This window comes from Phoxinus phoxinus (assembly GCF_949152265.1).
Source record: "Phoxinus phoxinus genome assembly, chromosome: 22".
Classification (NCBI taxonomy): domain Eukaryota; kingdom Metazoa; phylum Chordata; class Actinopteri; order Cypriniformes; family Leuciscidae; genus Phoxinus; species Phoxinus phoxinus.
The window spans coordinates 17,408,483-17,432,847 of record NC_136897.1 but is presented as its reverse complement, the minus strand read 5'-3'; the positions used below and the strand labels follow the sequence as shown (position 1 = coordinate 17,432,847).

The window sequence follows — 24,365 nt, the reverse complement described above, 5'->3', positions numbered from 1 at the left end:
TTCCTAATTTACCGACGTGCGTCTGTGGAGGGAAAAGTCCGCTGTGCGCGGGTGCAAAATAGGAATGATACATGCGTCGGTGTTCAAAGTCAATTGCGCTGGGTGCAAGATAGGGCCCTTAATCTCCATACCCTAGTTTTGCACTGATGCAAAAAGACTGACAGTGCCACGAGACTTCCTGTTGGCAAAATGTTGTAATCTTTTAACTATCAAATTTAAATCTTTAACAAAATGGACTTTAAGCAGTAGCTGCTGATATATCAGACATCTATACAAGACATCTATATTTATTTTCATAAACTTTATAGTCTTGAAAGTTTAACACTGAGAGGTGTAACATTTGCATGTAAATGGTGAACAAGAACAAACACAACCAAGAAAATCAGATCATTTTGTTCAGTCATGCTTCGGTATGTTTACAAGGCAAACAAAAATGCACAGTGACACTGGTTTGATTTGGATAGTGCCAGAGACTATAGACCTTATGCACCAGAGAAACAAGGGCGCCGCCATCTTTAGAATATTGTCTTTGAACTTCCGTTTTGCGGTCGCTCTGTGTATTTCAATGGGATCGCTGTCCATGAGTAACTAGCTTTTAAAGTGGATTTACTTTATGTAAAGTTAATGAAAGTTATCATGAGGATTGTAATGTTTAAAGCAGATATCTTAACAATTGTCAGTAGACCGGGAAGATTTTAAAACGAGCCATTCATTCATAAATGCGCAAGATCGCTGTGAAAATGCAGACCGGAAGTCAAAAGATAACGAGCGCAGTGCTGAAAAGGGGCAGGGCTACATAAGGTCTATAGGCTACCTGTCTGTGTATTACATAACTAATATCATATTTTCTGGCTAATTTACTTTCGTTTTTTAGAATACACCATATGTTCACCCAAACTGAATAATTAAAAACTAGTTTAAATGGGAAAATCTTCTATAAATATTTGTAATTCTTCATTTTCTTTTCTGACATGCTCCAGTTCCTGTTAAAACACACTAAACATGCTTATTCTGTGCATTTTGAGCACTTTTTGTGGGAAATCAGATTGTATGCAGTACACACCGAAAAGGACAAACACATTAATATGCATACACATTTTATGGTTCATCATTTGTTTTGGCCAAAAAGCAGCAGTGTATTGAGATGTTTCTATGCATAAATGCATTACTGAAATGCAATTAAGAATTACTAGTGCAAAGCAGACATAGATGAAAACAAATATGGAGGTTGTTTTCTTTAAGTGCATGTGGTCTGGTGTGTATTTAAGTGGGTCTTTCTTCATCAGATGTGAGCTAGCTGGAGAAAAAAAAACACATTAAAACGACACACAATTTTTCTTGTCCTTTTCTCCCCTAGTGTTTAAACAAAGTTAAATGCTAATTGAAGACCAGTCTTGCATGACAAACTAAGACCTTTATTAAGTGCACTGCTCCTTAAATTCTCCTCAAGTGTTACATCCAGTTGTGTCCTGTTAGCAATAGTTATTGCTTTTATCCCACTGCACAGGCAAGTTGGGTTCCCCTACACATCACAAAGAGCTGATGAACACTTGCTTAATTAGATGGAAATAAGCAGATTTGAAAATGTTATTTCCTTGCTATTTTTGTGTACTTAAACTACATGGGACAAAAGTCCCAGTAGTAATGTTAGAATGTTATTTAGGTAGGCCAAACAAACACTTTGAAGATACGCATATGATATATCACGTAGCTTGAAAATGTTGTGAAAATAATATGCTATTTTATATAGTAGAAATGATCTATTCAAATAAGCTTCTATAGTCATCCTTGGGTTCATACAAACAACTTAAGAAAGCTATGAAATAGATGGTGTTATTGCTTCGTAATGTCACGTGGGAAAGCATTGCATAGTTTGAATAACAAATTGATGTACAAATTTAAGCAGTTCAGTGACAAGATGAATTGAGAATTGAGTCTCACGGTGCAGCTGCAAATAGATTTAGCAGGGAAAAGAAAAGGATAAAACATAAAAATGGTGCAATCAAGCTATAAATGTTTTACGTTTATCAAATGATAAGTAGGCAATTATAACACAAGCACACATCATGTTTTTATGTAAAATGCATCAATTGTGATTTGTACTTTTAATTAGTTAAATTTTCAAGATGATTTTAGAAGAAAAAAGCACATTCCCTGTGGAGCAGCGGAGAGATGAGCTGACAACCATTAAATATGAAATGATTTACCTGTCCAGTGCTGTTGCATTTTAACAGATGAATAAGCCGTCATGTTGTTCCAAATTTCAGACTTTCTTCCTTCAGATGACCACCAAAGATGTGAGGTAGCATGTTTATGTAGGTCCAAATAGTTGGACTATAGGAGAAGCACCGAAATGAAAATGATGTGCTGAAACCGAAATTCAGGATGCACTTGGCTGAAACCGAAAATACATCATACAAATTAAAATAATAATTTAATCAAACTTATTTAATAATCAACACTCAATTAGTTAAAACTGAATTGTACAAACATTTAAGTTGCACATAAGGCAGTTTTTATATTTATACAGATTTTCTAAGAGAATAATGGCCATGTTGTTCAGAGAGCAAGAAAGTTTGTTTATCTGTAGGCGTTGTTGATGTTGTCTTATGTTGGAGAACAGGCTTATTAGCACTTCACGTTACAAGTTTGGGATGACGCATGTTACTTTTCAAATGCATGTTATAAGCGCCTCCAAATCGCTGTGCTATCAGACTCAGAGATGGAGCAGCATTAACTACTAAAGTCAGAGCTGTTCTTCACTAACATGCGGTGTATATTATTTTAATACAAAATCACAGCTTTTGCAATTTCATAGTCACATTAAGCCAAATCGCAATTTCGGTTTTTAATTTCAATTATGTAGCCCAATCGTGCAGCCCTATATTGGACAGTCTTCACTGTAAATTAAAAACAGATTAACTCAAAAGTTATTCAGTCACGAGCCGTGAGAGATTTTTACCGTTGTCTTTTGTTGTTTGATTAACATTTAAAAACATATTTGGCTGAAGTCTGCGTGTCTGTGCGACACCTTTTTTCTACTACACACTGAAGCATGCGTGACTCTTGTGTTTTAAGTGCCTTTCATCTCACTATATGAGGACATGAACATGTTAACAACTTTTATTACATGGCTTGGTTAAATTCTAATGTAGAATGCGGTCTGTTATTTCTTGATAACAGACCACTGCTGAGTATAACACACCATTGCCATGAAAAACAGAGCGTTGCTATAGACACCGTGTTCTTTAACGGAAGTAATACAATCGTTTTTAAATCAATAAACTCTTTTTTTTTTAATCAATATTTTGTCAAATTATTGATTTATTTGGTAGGTAGCCATGTAATAATCGGGATAATGTATAGCGAGGCGGTTGTTCTAGCGAATACAACCCCTTCAGGCTGATTCAAGACCCCTCCGCCCGATCAGCATGTCGGGGTTGTATTCGCTATAACAACCGCTTTGCTTTACATTATCCCTTACATATCATCATAACATCTCAGGTCTTCATGACAAGATAATAGTTTGATTTAGCTTGAAGTAATTATGACAAATATGTTACTATTGCATTTGTAATCACTGGGTACAATCGGTACATCTAAAAATAGAAGGATTGAATCCCATAACACAGGCTGGACCAGTACTTAAAATGGTTTGTGATGTTCCTGCCCTTCCTTTGCCTTTCCCCCCTCTTTTTCTGTGTTTGGCCTAAGTGTTTGACGCATCACTATGTTGATGTTTGTGAAGATGTCAAATATTTGCTGATGACACATTGACTCAAACCTCTCTTTTCACCTAATTTATCGTCTCCATTACTGTCACATTTATTGTATCAAAGAGATGTACAAATCTAGGTGGGTAGTATAGTTTTATGAAGCAGATGAAAGTCTTTCCCTCGTAAAGTAATTTGTGTTCCGAGTTGGAATGCAGTCTGTTGTGCTTGGCTGTCAGCCTGGCCCCGCTGAGCTCTGCGGCCCTGTTAATGATCTCCTCCATTACCATCACAACCATCTCCCTTCAGCATCCTCTTTCAAAGCCTCTGCTTCAGTTACCTTGACACCAGCCCCCCAGCAACAGCCTCCCAGCCATAGATGTGACTGCAGTTGTCTTGAAGGCAGTCAGCTCTTGTTAGCCTTTAGCGTATAAACACATGAATACTGTTTGTGTGTTTGTATATGATGATCTCTTGAATGGAGACCTCCATCTGTCAGTCCTTACATAATCGCGTTATTACTGTTGATTATTATTATTATTTTACTTTTACTTTTGATTTAAAGGCATACATTTTTTCCTCACAGTGTTTTCTGAGGCCTGAGTGCTCCAACTTTCCATCCTTAGACTAGATCGGGACAGTTTTTTGCCTGATTTGCATGACCGACTGCTCTCTTCTAAATTGAAACAATTCAGTTTGACAGGGCCAGATGCTGTCTGTTGAAGTGAGTCAGGAGTTTTGTGGGAATACACATGGTTTAACATTCTAATACAGTGTCTTTGTTGACGGGTATGAAAAACAACAATCCAACCTAAATAAAGATCTCAAAATAATATAGAGAATCCTCAAAATGATTAAATAAACGCCATGCGACTTGATATTCCACAGAGAGGCCCAGAATGCTTCTGGCCTAATTCCCAATCCCGTAAATGTCGACACATATACAAATCATTCACAGGCTGGTCTGGAGTGGACCGAGAGATAAATGGATGGGGAGAAATAAAGAGAGGGGGCAATCTCTGGACAATCAATTCTGACCTTCACCTTGTTTAGAGTAGAGGGCAAACCGAAGGATTGTTGATTACTAAACATGACCCCAATGATAGAGAAATATTTGGTCACAATGTTTTTTATGAGTAAGCCCCAGTGCAATCTACAGGAGATTTTTTTTTTATTTTGAGTAAGAATTGTATTTAACATGATCAAATGTGCTTAACTGAGCTGAGACTGCTATACTTTTACTGGTAACTGAAGGCATAATCAAATTATAATGTCAAAATATTTAATAAATTAATATGTAAGAGACGATCTGTAAAGTGAAAATTAAAAAGGAAAATCATAATTTAACCTTACCCTCATGTCATTACAAACTTGTAGGACTTTCTGTGGAGTACAATAGAAGATATTTTTGAAGATTTATTTTATTTTATATACAATATAAGTCAATGGGACAAAACAAAAGATTGGCCTTTCATTGTATGGACAACAACAAAAAAATACAAAAAGTAAATGACACAATTTTATTTTATATTGAACTATCTCTTTAATGAATTCGTAAATTAGGATTGTCCTCTTCATGACCAAGATCTTATTGCATCCATCCTCTGGTTCTTATCTAAAATCCCTGTTGCTAGATTTCTGTTCTCTATCCCCCCTGGAAGCCTTGCTACAGTGTCAGTCATCAACAGGCTGGTCAGTTGACAGCTGCGTCTCTGAGGAAGAATGCACACACACACTGTCGTCCTCTCCAATGTTTCTCTTGTTGCATAATAATTTATTTAGAAACACTGACAAGAAAGATTTAGTGCCTTTTCAAAGTCCTGCTGCTGGCATAAAGCAGTCAATCATATCTGATCTTCCTGCAATTTGTAAATGAAGATATATTGTGAGTGAGGGACATCTTGGCAGGGCACATTTTTAGCTAAGTATAGCAGATAAAAGGAGAAAAATTGCTAGCCTTGTTTCAAAATGTTTTTCTATGAGAAATGCATTTTAAAGAAATTTCTATTTTGCCTAAACCCTCCCATACACTATGCACTAGTTTCTGGTTGATTAAAGCAAAGGCTAAAACTCATTCAATATTCTGGGCTTAGCAGCTACAAGCACTCCCCGGTCTCAACACTGATTAATTGTTCCGCTGCTCCTATAAACCTTGACACACACATCCATGATAATCCACCTGAAACGTGGAAATATCTGACTGCTTTTTGTGTGTGTGTGTGTGTGTGTGTGTGAGAGAGAGTGAGCGTGTGTTAAAATAATAACCCCATGAACGTGTGTGATGACTATTCCAACACCATTTACCAAAAAGTACTGATGAAAGTTGACTTGGCATGGAGAGCGTTTTAAAATTCATAGGTGCCAGCCAGGCATGCTTAATTGTTTCCATATTAAATGAATCAGGGTGTATGATTAGTTGGGCTTGCTTTCGTTGCCACTTGTTTGTTTTGTTTTGTTTTGTTAATGTTTGTTTTGAATTATGCTCTTAGAAAAACAAATGACACTGGCTTCTCATCAATACATCTCATTTGTCTGTGACCACTATGGTCTAAAAAGCAAATGAGCTACAAATAAGGTGGTACATTGAATATCAAGTTGAACAGACTGTTTCAAGTGTATACAATCCAATCAGTGATTCAAAATGCCTGTTGCCCAGATATCAAAGAGATAATTTTGCCATATTTTGGTGACCCATTGTATTTATCAATCAATGAGCCATGTATTCAGTAATAGTTAATTATCATAGAAATATAAACCTGCTGCTGCATTAAAATTAATTCCATTGATTTGCTGTAAATGGTATCATCCAATTAGTCAGAACTATGCCTTCTGTTGTAATAATAATTGTGTTTGTATGTTTTGCAGGCCTCTCTGGTAACCCTGCTGATTTGGAAAAACGGCACACATCATTCGGTAAAAACTTCATCCCCCCCAAGAAGCCCAAGACCTTTCTGCAGTTGGTATGGGAGGCCCTGCAGGATGTCACCCTCATTATTCTGGAGGTGGCAGCCATTATTTCTTTGGGCCTGTCTTTCTACCACCCACAAGGGGAAAGCAACGCCAGTAAGTAGTGGCTTTAAACAGAGTTTTTAATAAGTCTAAGTATTGTTTGGGTTGTTTTTCTGCACTCTGCAACTAAGATAAACTATTCCCCCCCGAAATAAACTGAAATCATTAATGACAGGGCGTTGGAAGCAAGATTTTTGAAAGGGGGGCGTTCAGGTGTTAATGTTCACAAGTTTAAATATTACGCAAATTTTTGTTCATTTACTTTTATTCATTTTAAGCATTTAGTAATTTATTTGTAATAAACACATTAAATTATGTTTTTTAAAACATACGCGCTATACGCTATAACTATACGCTGACTAGAATCACGCAGAGGAGGAATGGAAAGTTGACAAGCCATTAAAAAGTATTGACTTAGTTAAGAAACACTTATATTTTTTCAAATATTTTAAATAAAGCATGTTCCCATTCACTCCGGCAACGAATAAAAAACCCAAAACTAAATTATATTAATAAGGGAAAACTTTTACATTTTTAGGCATTAACTAATGCCAATGCCTAATGCCAAAATGTTTTATTTGTTAACCAAGTAATTTACTGGTCAGGCATTATTGTTAACTTGCAAGACAGAAAGGAGAAAATGAAAATTTGATGGATGATTTAAATATATTCTGTAATCACATTTTGGTGTATTAATTCCGCCGGCATATCTGAGTGTGAAACTTGGATAGTTTCAAGATGGTTAAAAATAATTAATACAATAATAATTTAATTGTTCATATGTGTTTATTCTTGATTTTTTTTTTTTACTGATTATGAACACAAATGAATCATGACAATCCAAATGAATTGTAATTGTATTTATTCTACCATTGATGAAAACAAGCTGATACCAAGGTTTTTTAGGCCTACAATTCTAACATTAAATTTTCATGAAAAATCATGATTGTATTTTTTTTTTTAAAGTAAGGTTAATGTAAGCAGCTGCTTACAATTCTCTACTAAATGCGTAATAAAACCTAAGTGCAAACATTACCGCTTTAATGACGTCCTTTATTTTTCAAGCATTTGTTTTACAATATATGGCTGTAGAGCTTCTGCCTTTGCTTTACTGTCCAGAAAGTGGTCTAACGTTTTTTGTTTTGATTCCGACTTTATTAGTGACTAACATTTTGGCTTATGTTTTAATAACGGCTTCATTTGGGACTTTGCTTCATAAGCACTGCTCTGAATGCCGAAGAATTTGAATTTGGCTGCGACTGCAGGCTCTTCCTATTACCCATATGGCTCAAACCACAAGGATGACCTTAGACAGTCTTCAAGATCTCCAGGAGGAAATTAGGTCAATGAAGTGTAAATCTGCGATAAAACATGTTTCTAGCAAGAGGAAACCCATCCAAAGAAGAGAATTTCGAACAGAATTTTGCAGCTGCTGATGTAATTGCTTGGACCCTTAATGGTCTCGGTTATGTATAGTTTAGATTTGTAAAATACAGATTTTTGACAGGATGTTTTATGGGATTGATTTTCTCTAATTGTTTTTCTCTTATTCCAGGCTGTGGCCAAGCAGCTGGTGGTGTTGAAGATGAGGGCGAGGCCCAGGCAGGATGGATTGAAGGTGCTGCCATCTTGTTTTCAGTTATAATCGTGGTGCTAGTGACGGCCTTTAATGACTGGAGCAAAGAGAAACAGTTCCGTGGGCTGCAAAGCCGCATAGAACAGGAGCAGAAGTTTACAGTCATCCGGAAGGGTCAGGTCATCCAGATCCCCGTTGCTGAGATCGTTGTGGGAGATATCGCACAAATCAAATATGGTGAGGGTTCCATCTGAGAGCTGGGAAAATACAGTATAAACATGTTTATTTATTTCCACAATATGACAGACTGGATTCAGTGATCTCTGTCATATTTGGGTTTTATGAATGCTCTGGCATTTATAAAGTATTGTTTTTCCTCCAGAACCCTTTGGCTTTTTTATTAAACCTCAGAAGCCAGTTCCTCATTGAATTCACCAGTGGTTGTGATAGATCATATGTGACTGCCAGTCTTCTCTGAGACACAAAGCATGGCTCATGACTCATGTTACCGGCTTGCATGAGTCACTGTGCTGCTGCTCGTGGTGCCTGCTATGTGGGCGACGCGTGGGGTGTCCAAGAGCCACAGGAGAGATCTGTCGTCATGGTCGCCAAATCAGCCTCTGCTTCTCTCCTCTTGCTGAATGTGTCTTTCTCTGTATTTCTCTGCCATCCCACAGTCATTCACCACCCCATGTTCTCTTCCATCAGGTGACCTTCTCCCAGCTGATGGTATCTTGATCCAGGGTAATGACCTGAAGATTGATGAAAGCTCTCTGACTGGGGAGGCAGATCATGTCCGCAAATCTCTGGAGAAGGACCCCATGCTCCTTTCTGGTGAGATGGAGTTTCCACATCCTCTTTAAAATGTTATCTTTTGTTGTAGGCTGCAAAAGAGATCACAACTTTGGATTAAACGTGGAAATATACAAGTATTAGGATTTTAGAAAATATATATATTTTTTATTAATTGTTTAGTGCTGCTGTCATTTAATTTAATTTTCATCCTGTCAGATTTCAATTCTGATAGTGTAATTTTTAAATGGTTAATTTTAGACCCCACATTAAAGGGCTAGGCATGTATGCTCTACTCTTTCTAGAAACCACTTAGCAGATATATTGTAATTCAGAAGGTAAGCAGTCATTTAGCATATGCTTTTATCCAAAGCGATGTAGAGTACACTACAGAAAAAATCCTCCTGAAGCAGCCTAGGTGTTAAGTGCTTTGCTCAAGCACACAGTCTGCTTATGAAGTTGTGACACATCGACCTTCAGATAATACTGTTTCCGGATGCAAGCCTTTACTCTGTTTTAAATGAGAATACAATCTCAATTAAACTAGGTCATTTATGAGCACTATTAATTTATAGCAAAACTTTAAGCTAAGCTTTTAAAAATGCATGTTATACACTGCAGTCTCCGGGCTCACAGTGTCTTGGACAACAATATTTTAATGAAAAAATACATAACTCTCTGGCCAACTAAGATTTTGGTATGGAGATAAAGGTTAGGATCCTGATCAACAGGATAGGATCAACACTACAGCACACCAACTGGGTGGAAATATAAATTCTTTTGAAATTCTATTGAAATTCTTAATTAATAAATAAGATATTTAGTTAATGTTTGTTAAAATGTAACTTTAAATAAAGGAAAGGACTGTTGACTGACGACCTTTCCTTCTGATTTCATTCAGGAACTCATGTGATGGAGGGATCTGGCCGAATGGTGGTCACTGCTGTGGGCCTGAATTCTCAAACTGGAATCATTTTCACCCTCTTGGGCAGTGAGGATGAGGAGAAGAAGGTGAAGAAAGGTGAGAATCTAACATTCTTTCAGGCTAATTTGGATAACTCCCCTCTCTCTTTGAGTAAACCAGTCTACCTCTCTATTTGGGAGGTTACCTGCAATCAGCCTGCTAGAGGTAAGATCCTTTTACATGATTTGCTGAATTGTCTCCCTCCCCCAAAAAGGCCTGCTGGTCTGAAACCCTCTGCCATGGGTAAAATTCAACATTTATTTAGGGTATGTCACAGTATGTCGATGGAGACGTTCGATATCCCTTGAGTTAATTTCCATTTTACTAACTCTTTTAAAGTTTTTATTTAAATTAATTTTGTTATATTTTCCCCCCTGTTAGCTCAAGTTAAATTTGAGATAGTTATTTCTAATTGGGTAAATGTATTTACTTTTTTTTCCCCACACATAACATTAGGGCTGGGCGATAAAACAACAACAAGAGTTCGATAAATGTTTGATATAATGTTTATGCGCCACAAGTGCAACGAAACAGCACTACTCATTTGAACCGCAGTACACGGACCATTTATCCGCTCGGATCAAAGTGCAAACTGCAGTGCAGCGCTGGCACACTTACTAAAGCAGATGCGTTTACTAGCTGATCGGCCTAAGCAGGGCTGTGAGGTCCAGTGAGAACTAACCGCTTGAATTCAGCGAAGAACACAAAACGTCTAGGTGATTTAAACTAGTTTAAAGCCAGATGAAACGGCGTTGTCAAACAGGAGAAACACTGTGCAACGTTACCGTCAGAAGACTTTTCAATCTACAAATCTCCATCATTTACCGTGGATTTACTGTAGTAGTAACACTAACTGCACCATGGTATTGTGGCAGAAATGTTTAAAGTTACTTGCACAATGTGTATCTGATATGAATAAAACGTGTCTAAATAAAATGGAAAGGATTATTATTGGCGCTTACATAGACATCAGTGTGTATTTTACAAACTCTAAATGTTTTTTTTTTTTTTTTTGTATTTATGTGAATTTATATGTCTGAAACCTAAAATAAACATGTGGTTGAAAACACTGAAAAGTTGTGATATATGACAGCGCTGAGCACGTCCATCTCTGGCTCAGTGCCAGCCAACGCGCGAAAGCACATTTAAATTTAGCAGTTGATCACGTGATGCATTGACCTTTCTAATCACACCGGTGTGATCGTATGCTCCAGGGACCAGCTTAGACTGATCACACGTGTGATCGTACGTGCGAAAGGGTTAAACCTTAAAGGAAATAAAGATTTGACATGTATCACGATAATCAGCTATATTGACTATGAAAAATTTTATCGTGGTCATTTTTTTTTTGGCCATATCGCCCAGCCCTACATAAACTTCTATATATGAGATGATCATGATAATTGAATGGTCAAAGAAACTCATTCTTGTCATGTTATTTTAGCCTCCAATTTAGCATGCAGTATATGTCCCTTCTGCATGCACTGACTCTCCTGGTCCTCCAGGGTATGTCAAAACTGGACAACATCTGCTGTCAGCTGTTCCTTATAGTTGGGTCGCCACTTAATTCAACAGTCAGACTGGTCTAAATAGTTTACACTTTCATTGTCTCATAAGTTAAAAGAACAGCTCTAAAACTTTTCATATTTCGATTCCTGTATTTGTATTATAATGACAGTTATATACAGTCAGACTTCTGCAGTAATTTTCCCTTTTCCCTCATGCTCCAAGAACATCTTTCTGTCGATTGTGTTTGCCAATAAAAATTGAGAGAACTGCTTTTTGGTTTCAGCCAAAGCCTGTTGGCATTGCCATAGTTTGTGAAGCAAGCGAAACAAAACTAGGAAGTCTATAAAACCCATAATCGTAATGAGGTTATGTCAGTTGTGTGCCACAGTCAAAAACAATGACCGAGCCGTCAGTGTACCCTGCATAAAGACCCTCCAGTCCTTGTCTTTTTCTATAGATGAAACATCCAATCCCACATATACTCATGTAATGTAGTGTTACTTATCTAGTTTTTTTTTATTCTTTTTGTTGTTGTTTCTTTCTTTTCTTTTTCTGTCTTTGGTTTATTTACTTTGAGCCATGTTATATCAGCCCTCCGCCCTCTCTCTCTCGTTTTAAACAGGTAAAAAACAAGGACCCCCCGAAAATCGCAACAAAGGTAACCTTACCCACTCCCTCTCCCTTCTCCCCCCCCTCCCCATTCAGCAGCAAGTCTCGGAGTCTCGTGTCAGTCCCACTCACTCACTTGCTCACTTTCTCTCTGTCTTTCACGCTGTTGCTTACCCCTTCCTGCTGAGCCCGGGGGAGCTTCTCGCCTCGCTTTACTGTTAAAGGGTGCAACTCTCACCTGCTGGAAACGGCACTAAGCAGCCAGAAGACTTTGCAAGTTCATTGTTTGTCAGTCGTTTTAAATCACGGTTATCAAAGATTAGTTTAATATTGTTTTATAGTAGTTTAAAATAGTTATTTTCATTTGTAATAAGATTTCACAATATTACTGTTTTTACTGTATTTTTTTTTAGCAAAACAGTACATCATTGGTGAGCATAAGAGACTAATAGTGTAGTTCCTTTTTTAAGGCAAGCAAACTGCTTATTTATAAAAGTTTAGCTTGATGTGTAGAGGTCGACCGATAGTAGATTTTACCGATAGTGATGACTAGGTTGGTCCACGCTGGCCGATAATCGGTTAGATTTTAAAATGGATACTGAATGAAAAAAAATAAAAACAGTGCTGAACTTTTATACAAATTGGAAAAACAGTACTTAAACATGAAAATATACTATACTTTTTGAATATAAAATTTTTATATATTAATTATATAGGGGTGTAACGAAACATCGTTATATCACAATATAAAAGTGCCACGTGTATTGTTGATGTAAATGAAATGATTTGCGATATAGAGTTAGTTTTATCCAAGACTCTTACTGTATTGGTATATTCCACCCCAAAAAATGTATTTCTATCATGTCCTCACCCTTGTCATTTCAAACCTATATTAATTTTGTTCAACTTCCAAACACAAATGAAGATATTTTTGATTAAAACTTAAAAAATCCAAAAAAAATTCATAGAGGAATGGACTTTAATTAGAGGATCAGAAATCTCAAGTTTAAAGTCATTGTAAAAAATAATCAATCGAGAGGTCTAATCTTAATCCATGTCTTCTGAAGAGAGACATGTGATGAACAGATTTACAATGACTTGCATACTGTAAACAACGCAAAAACAACACAAGTGTTTAAATGCAGAATACATTTTTGGATGATCTAAACATTTACAGTTTGGTATTAGTCATTTTAACACTCTTTCTTGTGATTAGAACTGTCAGTGATCCTCTGATGAGCATACAGGCTGGAACGTCACTCCTCAAAGCACAAACTAGCTGATACTAGCATATCACATTTAGTTTTAGTACTATAATTATTCAAAGCATTTCAGATGGTTTATTCTTATGTGTATAGTGCATTAATAGTGGGAGAGATGGGACATAGTGAGCATCGAGAGAGTCCAGCTTGTCTGTGTAAGAGATCCAATGAATGCCTGCAATGAAAGTGCGAGTACTGCGTGAGAAAAATAATTACATTTACATAGTTTCAGTGACATTACTACATTAAACTACTATGTATAATGCATAATACTGCAATGTGGGAATATTTGTGGGTCCTGATGATGATAATAATATTTTAAAATGAATGTAATAATAATTTTTAAAAAATTGTTTGCCTTAAAATATCGCAATAGTATTGTAAATTCAGTATCGAATCGTGACCTCTTTACACCTAATTATACAAGGTAATTATACCTTGATCATTCATTATGATCGTTAGTTCATAGTGCATTAACTACTGTTAAGAGAAACAACTTTAAAATAGTAAATGTTGAAATTAACAATGAACAATACTTTTTATTAACCTTAGTTAGTTACAAATTTAATCTTATTGTAAAGTGTTACCATTTCATATAAATCCAAACAATCATTCTTAAAGATGGCCATCTTTAAATATCTACACAAAGGCCATTGCATTGAAATTAGACGCATATATAAATTGTATGTATACTCTCCCAATTTATTTGCCTCTATTTTAGAACACTTGATTATAATCATAACACAATATGCATTACAGTGATGATAAAAAAATAACTGAAATTAAATGCATTTGATTTGTTTATATGTCGGTAATGCATAATATAATATAATGCATAAAAACGAACAAATGGATATAAACTAATGCAAATAGATGATAACAATAGTGAAAATAAACATTTGGGTCGGACTTGCGTTTGTCACATTGTTTTAACTACTTGAGGTAGGCTACTCTAGTCAACAAATTAATTACTTTATAATGATATGAAAACACGAATGACAGTGTGCTGTATAACATACCGTTTCATTGTTTGTTTTAAATCTGCATCTGAAGTGTCCCACTCTGTTCCACCCCGCAGCCTCGTGTGTCAAAACAAACACTACAAGGCGTCAGTGATTGTTTTTATTCAGCCTCTAGAGCAGGGGTCGGCAACTGGCGGCCCGCGGGCCAAAACTGGCCCGCCAGCAATATTTTCTGGCCCGCCGGATTATTTTGGAAGTCCGTTTTTTTTTTTTTTTTTACTATAACGGTTTACAAATAGGCCCCGTGAATCAGTGATGCGCGGGATGATCCAAAATGAGCGACGAGTGCCTGCGGTCACCCGCGGTTACAAGTCATCCAAAAATATTTTTAATGATAGGCCTATTCGGGTCGCGGCCGGTCGGGTCGTTTGAAATAATGCCAATTAAACCATTGTAATTTATATAGTACTAGACAATGTTCAATGAAATACATAGGTCTACACTTTATTGGCTGAATGCGCGAGGATGACGCACGAGCTCAGTCTGTAGATGACAGTGGGAAATCCTTATTTACCTGAATGTTGAGCGCGTTATTAACTTTTGAATAAGAGCTGAAGCGGGACAAAATGCCCGATTTCCCAAAACGTTGAACTGAGCAATGCCATTGTGCCATTTTAATAGGCTACTTTTAAACGCATATAGCTCAGTAATGCGAGTTTTATGTATTTTCTGAGAGCGGGCGGGATTTTTGTTGGGAAATTCGGAGGAGAGACGCACACTTCGATTAGACTGGATAAACACATGCAGCATCTTAATTGTTAAGAAAATGAAACGAAATAAATGAATAAATCAAGCCTTTATTACAAAACACAGCATTCAGAAAAATGCGCACCCCTAGTTCCTACGTCTATGGCCCAATTTGCGGGCCAGGAAGCGGGTCGGGTACAATATTTTCTTTCTTTTGTTTGCGGTCCGAGTTGCAAACGTTGGTCGGGTGCGGGTTGTTTATACATTGACCCGCGCATCACTGCCGTGTATCATTCGTTCAATCGTTTTTTTTCCCCCAAATTAAAACCAAAAATAAAAAAATGAAAAACGACTTGTTTTTGAGATTTGAGATTTTGAAAACGAGATCTAAATTTTTAAAGCAGGTGAACACTTTTAAGCTTTTACTTTTAAGTATTTTAAGCGGTTGCTGAATTGAACCTTGTGGGAGCGGGACGGAAAAAAACAGTCCCGCGCAGACCTCTTGTGTCCCGAATAAATAATAATTTAAAAAAAGGAATAAAGTTCAAAAGTTGTACAGTCCATTGGTAATACGATACTAAATCAGATATATGTACAATTAGATGTATCCGCGGCATTTTCTCGTGTGCTTAAATGGTCCAGTGGTAGAACTTTCGTCAAGTGTGTAAAAGGTTCTGGGTTCTTATCTGCATTTGTATAGTTTTTTTTTCTTTCGTTTTTTTTTCTTCATCAAAACCGATTATGCTCATCAGTGATTGTATATAAGTAGTAGGGACACGTTTGTGTGCATTATATTTTGTGATTTCACCGTAACGAATAGGCCTATTCCATGTAGCTGGCCCGCCATCTACTGGATAAAAAAAATATTGGCCCGCGGCCAAAGTTACTTGCCGACCCCTGCTCTAGAGGCTGCTCTCGTGCTGTGTAATGACAGCGCACCTTTCTCAGCCACTCCTGCAACCGTTGCAACCCGGAAAAACTTAATGGATTTTTGCCGATTTATAGTCAAAACCGGTCGACCTCTAATGATGTATATCGTTCTTGAAACGCAACACTTATGTTGAGAGATGCATTGCTATGATTAGACTTGTTAGGTCATTTCCTGGACTAAATAACCATCTTACCTATCCCTGTTATTGCTGGTGTTTTTTGCGCTCAGATAATAATTTAATAAAACTTAGAGCTTTGTTAATTTCTGTAGATCTAGTTTTCCACTAATGACATTTAGATGTCTCTCCTTTTCAGAAGCAAACTATCTCTGTGTGCTCGTCTGGGTCATCTGTGAACATTTGTACTTTGTTTCAGAGTGTGCCCTGGCTGACCCCAACAACCCCTCCCCAGCCCCACCCCCTGTAGCGCTCGGGGACTGAGCATCTGCTCCAGACAGAACTGCTCATTTTGTCTGCACAGATCTCCTTCCTTTTGCCCTTGATCTCAAGCACAAAAACACAAGCTGGTATTGGTTTAACTCCGAGTATATGTATTTAGTGTCTTCCTTGGTTTTTAAAATGCTAGCCAATAACTATTTAAGAGTATTTAATCTTGGTCCATTTTGTGATCTTGTTCAAAACACCCACTCTCCACAATCTAATCAATTCCTGATAGATAAATTTAAGTTCAGCCCATGCTTTTTTTTTTATTCTCTTGATTCTTGAATATCCTGTTTCACTTGGAAATATGTTGCAAGTACAGTGGGTTACGGATAGGGTCTTACATTGCATTATAATTCATTCAAATGCAGCCAAGAGCTTTTGTAGAGAAGCACATTTGCCTTTGCAATATTTAATCCTAGCTTCATTGATGGTTTATGATTTTATTGTAATGCTTAGGGGCGTGGCTTATGTGGGAGTTGCACCCTTACATAATGGACAGGCTGTGGATTGTTGTTTTTGTCCGTTTCTTTACTTTAGCTCTTTGTTTTTCTCACTGTTGCTTCTTTCTAGGGTGTGGCTCAGGACTTCATGCTGTCTTGTACACTCTTCTCTTGGTCAAAATTTGACCTTTTCTTTCACCTTTACCCTCTTTCTCTTTACTGCACTCTCTCTTTTGGGAGCGTAAAAATAAACCAAAATCTTTCTGATCTTTTTCGTCTTCCTCTTGATCCTTGTTTCTTGTGGTGGTTGTATCTCTGGCTGTTTGGACTGTTTTTCTGTTTAAGTTGTTTGTAAATCACTCTCCTGTTCGTCGTGCGTGCCTCTGTTCGTGTTGTCAGTCAGTCAGACAGTCAATCCGTCCATCAATCCCTGATTCATGTGTGGTCGTTCTGGTCAGCTCTGTCAGTTCTGGTCAGTTGTTTGTTGTGACTGGTGGTCAGGTAGGCTTTTGAACTGTTTCTCAACCTCAGAGCTCCACTATTACAGAGTTTCAGACTGTCGCACACCATGTTTGAGATGATACATAGGCTAACGGCAAAAAGAAAATGACTTGACCTCTGTATCTTTTAAAAAGACCTAATGGGAATTGGGGTTGAGGGATCAATGCCTAACCTTGGCAAAGTGGCTGAATTTGATCTTCAACTCCATTAAGATTCTATTTTAGTGGGTAATATAATTGGGCAATATAATATGCCATTTTATCCTTGCCAGTTGTGTAATTGAATTAAAACTATCAAAGTTACTGATGTAAAAAGAAATGTTAAAACTAGCTGCTGTTTTGCCTTGATATTTTTTTTTCTGTAAATGTATTATTCCCTTTACTGAAAAGGACTTTTTGTGTATTTTCCAGTTTGGTTTAGTTAATATACATTTATTTGGTATTACAATATTGCACAAGTTCAATAAGTTGCTTTAAAAGTGAATTGAACATCATCAAATACGACTACCAGAGTAGCCATGATGGCACATTGGCTATTGACAACGTAGGGTCCGGTATAATCAAGATGTCTTGTGTGCTGCTTGAATCCAATTTAGATTTACTGTGTGCACCTTAACCTGCCGGGGAATGGCTTCATGAATTTATAGTTTTCTCCTCACCAACCTAGATTCACTCAAGCAAAGTCAACTAACAATAAATAAGTGCTTCTGATATGATTCTTCTGTATAATTCTCTAGGAACCCACTGTATGACTTGCCCTCTAGCTGTTACTGAATTGCCCATTCTCTCCTCCCTTCTTCCCATTTTCCCCATTCCCCACCTCTCATTTCCATCCTTTTTGGCATGTTCCTCCCTTGTTCCCATAACCACTCCTGAAATCAACCTCCACAGCTAAGACCCAGGATGGCATCGCCCTGGAGATCCAACCTCTGAAGAGCGAGGAAGGTGCAGAGTCAGAGGAGAAGGAGGAAAAGGAAGAAAAGGAGAAAAAGAAGGTCAACGTCACCAAGAAAGAAAAGTCAGTCCTTCAGGGCAAGCTGACAAGGCTAGCGGTTCAAATTGGAAAAGCAGGTTAGGAAGCCACACATAACTGAGAGTCAAGGGTGCCTGGTTAACTCATTGGTCTAGATGGTTAAATATCACTTTTTTGTGTGTAATACTGATGCACAAGTTGACAGTTTTAATGTAGGGCTGGACAACATATTGAATTTAATGATAGAATTGCAATATAATTTTAATATAATTAAATATAATAATATAATTTAGAAAATCAATATAAAATTTTAAAAAAAAATGTCTGACTTTTTGGGATCCCTCAAGAAAGCAAAAGTAGATATTTTATCTCTCTTGTTCTTGTTTTTATTTATTTAACATCTTTACACAAAGAAATCAATAACTTTTCAAGATTTTGCACAATATTTATACTAATTAGCCATGTGTTTGCTTGTGCAAAGCACACATATTTCTTCAGATGTCCTTTCAGTAAATTAGTTAATTTGCTTCCCAAGGTCTGTTTTACTTACTGCTTAAAGAAACGGTGTCGCCCAAAATGGAAACAGGCTTGTCCCTTTGGGCTGTGTTCCACCTAATTATCCTACTTCCTACAGTTACCCAATCAAATAACATTTACATAGAGCACATCAGACCACAGCTGTTGCCGTTATAAACAAAAATTAGAAGGCTCTGCATTCCCCTTTACTGTATTGGTCTTGAAACTCCCTCTCCTCCGGCAGGTCTCATCATGTCTGCAGTGACCGTCATTATCCTTATCCTGTACTTTGTAATTGATACATTTGGCGTCCAGGGTCGTGAGTGGACAGCAAAGTGTACCCCCGTCTACATACAATATTTTGTGAAGTTTTTCATTATTGGTGTGACTGTGCTGGTGGTGGCCGTGCCCGAGGGGCTGCCTCTTGCTGTCACTATCTCCCTGGCTTATTCTGTCAAGGTGAGAGCCTTTGGGTTAGTTTACAAACACAAAACTGTATTTTGTTAATCTTGAGGGCCTTCAGGTGGTTATAAGTTAGTAAATGTTGTATGATTCTCTACATTTTTGCTAATCTATGTTCGAGGGCTAAAACACACTCATCTCCCCAAGTAAAACCAGATTAACTGTCTTTCCTCGACAGAAAATGATGAAAGACAACAACCTGGTGAGGCACCTGGATGCCTGTGAGACCATGGGTAATGCCACTGCCATCTGCTCTGATAAAACTGGAACGCTGACTATGAATCGCATGACGGTGGTGCAGGCTTACATAGGTGACACACACTATAAAAGCGTTCCTGAACCAGAGGCCATAAATCCACAGACTCTGGAGCTACTGGTGAACAGCATCTCCATAAACTCAGCATACACTACCAAGATCCTGGTAAGAACTAGCCTTGCGTAAATGAGATAATAAATGAGTGATCTGTTGTTTTGTTTGTTTATTAATTATGTGTCAAATTAAAAGTCCACAGTCAGCCCCAGCAAAAACCCATTTATCGAGAGCAGACCGCACAAAATGACTGAGGAGCTATTCACACAAGGCACTTTAAAGGACAGCTAGACAGAGCACAACAGAATTAAACTTAAAGGACAAGTTCGGTATTTTACACTTAAAGCCCTGTTTTCAGATCGAAACTACCACAGAAACTGAAAATTCTCGGGCCAGCAGCATGTGGCCAAATTTCAATCTTAACCGTTCTATTTTATCAGAAACGATCTGAAAACAGGGCTTTAAGTGTAAAATACCGAACTTGTCCTTTAACACAGGGGCCTTGTGATTCATTTCAAAACGTTAACTTTGTAATTGTTCAAGATGCTAAAAAGATGGAGATGGAATACAATGCCCATAGAGATACATTTTGTGTACATAGACCAACAATTAAAGCAAATATCAGATGGGATACAACACCACATCCTGTCTGAACTAGGGTATCATAAACCAGAACACATTTTTTTTTTTAATTGTTAAATAGAATAAAGCTGAAATAAAATGATCAATGTAAGATAAAAAAAAATATCTGAAAGGGTGCCTTGACAACTAACTTTATATAAGCACTAAAACAGGGAATTCATTAAAACTAACTTAAATTAAACGTAATTAGCAATATTTGAAAAAGAGAAAAGCAAATGACATTACTAAATTATAAAGAACGAAAGTAAAATGAAAAGTAAAAATTTTAATTAAAAAAAGTCTGAACGACTTGGTCCACCTGAAACGGATTGATAAAACAAATTGTGAAATGCATTGTGACTAGACAGATTTATGTCTTCAACCATTTTTGTCATGTCTATTCAATGCTAGACTTGTCTGCCACGATATGTTTGTCATCTTAGTTTGTGGGCTTTTCTCAGCAAATATATATAAAACATTTATTTGCATAGAATTAATTTGATAAAATAATTGTCATATTTAATTAAATAAATTCCGATTCATTACATTTTTACAACGATTGATAGCCCTAATTCATTTATTACTATTCTTAAACCTTTCTTGCCTTCTATTCACAATTGATCTATCTTTCCCATAGCCCCCAGAGAAGGAGGGAGGTCTGCCAAGGCACGTGGGTAATAAGACGGAGTGTTCCCTTCTTGGTCTGGTGATGAACTTGAAGAGGGACTATCAGCCTATTAGAGATGAGATTCCTGAGGAGAAGCTTTATAAGGTTTACACATTCAACTCCAGCCGGAAGAGTATGAGCACCGTACTAAAGAATGCCAATGGTCCCGGCTTCCGAATGTACAGCAAGGGCGCCTCTGAGATTGTCCTGCGCAAGTATGCTAAATAACCTAATCTTCAAACTCTTAAAGGGGTCATATCAAAGTTTACTTGATCTTTTGAGATAAACTTTCAGTTCAAAAATACCATTTATTTAAAAACAAAGCAGCAAAAATGACTTCTGAAGTCCCAGGAACATGTAAAGCTGGGGACACACTTAATGACTAGCTGAGACATTCTATGACTAAACTCAACACACGTAAAGACTGTTTCCATTGACTGGAGCATATTTTAGTCTTTGACAGTCAGAGAGAAGCACAAACCTAGTCAGTCCACTACACTACACAACACACTTAACGATTGATGAGTCATGATGGAACATTCTGCCGAACTCAACTGTGCGAGATCTTGTACCGAAACAAACATTGATGAACAGACAGCTGCCACTACTTATCTGCAGTGCAATTTGTGCAAAAAAATCTAATGGAAAAAAACATGCCTACAACACTGGTGGTTTCATTTATGAAACGTTAAACAAGTGTGTGTTAACGTTTTCTTTTTACCGTGATCGCCTATAGACACATTTCATTATGTATTTCCTGATTAATTTAATTAATTACAACATTTCTAGTGCTGTAAAACAAAAAAACAAACATATAAAGCAGTAATGTAGACTGCTATTTTCAAATCAGGCATTAAAAAGGAATTGGTTTGTTCTGAGTAACAACAACAAAACACTAGGCTATTATTATTTTTTTTGTCCAGTGTTAACGGTTAGAACAAAATATTAAATATTGCTTTATTTATTCTGAAACCGTAGTCATTTAAAATGTTATTTGTATATTTTAATTTCATTTTTATCAGTCTACAGTAAGTGTACAACGACCCCAATACTATTTAATGGAACTGCCAACACTGTAAACTCTGAAAGCATGACTTAATTTGACAGAACTATTTCCTCCTCATATTTCCTCAAATATATTTGACATAATTAACGTGTGTATATTTAAAATGATTTTAATTACAAATGTCATGTTTGTGATTCAGAAACAAATGCAGTTATATAGCCTACATAAGCTACCATTTATCTTTTTCTGTTTAACTTTTATTAGACTCCAGGTTGAAATAAAAGAATAGCTTCTTAACAGTATTTTTTAAAATGAGAGAAATCACTGCTTATTCTGAATTTTGACAGAACTGAATGAATAGCCTAAAAACAATTAACCTGCTGTGTTAACTAATGAAATATTTATATATATATATATATATATATATATATATATATATATATATATATTATACAAAATATATGTTTGACAATATTACAAAGATAAGGATAAATTATATTTGACAGCCACAGCATAGTTATCAGCGCCAGTCGCTAATATTAAACAAGTTTAATACTATCTTTGTGAGGATGACTGGCAACAGCTGGTTTTAAATTCTTAGACTAGAATCTTTAGACACCGCACACTACATGACTATAAACCGACTGAGCGCAACTGGAACAAACTCTGTCCGTTTGAGCATGATCAGTCGTATCGACCAAATTACATTAATAATCTGCCTGGCAGTCGTGTAGTGTGTTCCCGGCACTACCATTTATAATTAAAAAATGGTCATGACAGGAGTAAAATTACATTGTTTTATATGACCCCTTTATTTCCCTTTCTTCCTCTGTTTTTTCCTTTTTGAGTAATTTTTTTAAAAGATAGTTTCATCTTCCTCCTGCAGTAAACTGTAATAATTGTTTGTTGTGTTTATTAAACCTTCTGTCAGGTGTTCCAATGTCCTTGATGCTTCAGGCCAGAAACGTGTCTTCAAGGCCAAAGATCGGGATGAGATGGTGCAGAAAGTGATCGAGCCAATGGCCTGTGACGGGCTAAGGACCATTTGCGTAGCCATGAGGGACTTCACAACCGAGCCAGACTGGGAAAACGAGGCTGACATTCTGAATGACCTGACCTGCATTTGTGTTGTGGGCATTGAAGACCCTGTCCGTCATGAGGTGAGAAATTATCCAGTTTGCTTTTTGCTGATAGCAATGTGCTTGTCCATAGTGCAGGGTTGGACATTTGTATACTTCAGGCCTCCATTAGTAATGAGACATGACAAGCATTAGGGGACGGCTTGTCTCGACAGGAGCAACCCGCCACATTTCATGTAATGAAAAAGTATTGACTGTGTTTATCATGTGATGATGATGAATTATTTGTAGAGTGTCTAACACTGTCAAAGTGTGGACAGGAATAGCCTCATCAGTGGAGCGACAAATTGACCTAATTCCCTTAAAATAAGTACGAGAGGCAACATGATTGTGCTGTTTTTGATTATGGATATTGGATCAGTGCAGAATTGACGTCAGCTTCCCTCAAATGAGGTGGCATATATAATTCTATAATAGAACGCATGACTGATATTTAGGTTAAATTTATTCCTTCCGGCTTTTTTAAGTGGTACAATCCATTTTATCTCTGTTCCCATCTACAGTGTGAATACATTTTCATCCTTTCTATACGTGCTATACAGTTATTTTTATTAATTTACAGTTATTTTTATTGTTAAGCATGCCGCTTAGGGTCATTATGAGCATTTCAAGGGGGGAAAAAAATGCACAGCCGGTAAATTTTTTAACTTATGACTTAAATTGATGCAGAGGACAATTTTATGTTAAGGTAGCAGTCTGATAGTGGCGCTCGCCCATTTACAGCTTTGAAATGGAATCGTAGAGTCGTGTAGCGATAATAAGATGGGCTTGAATGTTTTTGCCCTAGTGAGAATCACTCTCTTGCAGTAATTATCAGAGCAATCTGTAGGTTGTCTAGTTTATTTCTGCTGTCACAGGCAAGACGAGACAATTCTAGAATTTTAGTACACACTAGTTTCTTTGCAGCATGCAACATGTTTTTTTACATGCATCACATGTGCAGCATCTCTGTCCATGGAAAGACTGGGAGGTTTTTAATTATCTATAAATAAAATGAGCTTATTGGTTCTAATAATGGGTATGTGATTCATTGCAAGACTTGAGTGAGGATAATTACATAGGACACACACACACACTCACACACACACACACACACACACACCAAACCTCTAGATCCAGCCCCTTCATGCTTTAAGTAGTCTCGGTACCCTTACGGCTTAACACGCACCACAAACTGTCAGGATGCCACATCAAGAGTGATTCTCACTGATCTGA

The 24,365-nt window shown here is 37.0% G+C and overlaps 1 protein-coding gene across 7 annotated transcripts in view; it reads left to right on the top strand.

Annotated features, from left to right (window-relative positions):
* The window catches only part of atp2b4 (ATPase plasma membrane Ca2+ transporting 4), a 125,154-nt gene that overhangs the window by 71,743 nt on the left and 29,046 nt on the right, over positions 1-24,365 (top strand). For 5 of the 7 annotated variants that reach the window (XM_079598102.1, XM_079598100.1, XM_079598106.1 and 2 more), the window contains 10 exons: positions 6,579-6,776; positions 8,278-8,535; positions 9,007-9,132; positions 9,992-10,111; positions 12,186-12,221; positions 18,348-18,527; positions 19,190-19,404; positions 19,586-19,828; positions 20,976-21,220; positions 22,943-23,171. In XM_079598102.1, coding sequence (XP_079454228.1) covers positions 6,579-6,776; positions 8,278-8,535; positions 9,007-9,132; positions 9,992-10,111; positions 12,186-12,221; positions 18,348-18,527; positions 19,190-19,404; positions 19,586-19,828; positions 20,976-21,220; positions 22,943-23,171 — 1,850 coding nt within the window. The remainder of the gene's footprint in view (positions 1-6,578; positions 6,777-8,277; positions 8,536-9,006; positions 9,133-9,991; positions 10,112-12,185; positions 12,222-18,347; positions 18,528-19,189; positions 19,405-19,585; positions 19,829-20,975; positions 21,221-22,942; positions 23,172-24,365) is intronic. The other 2 variants (XM_079598103.1, XM_079598105.1) reach the window with 1 other exon arrangement.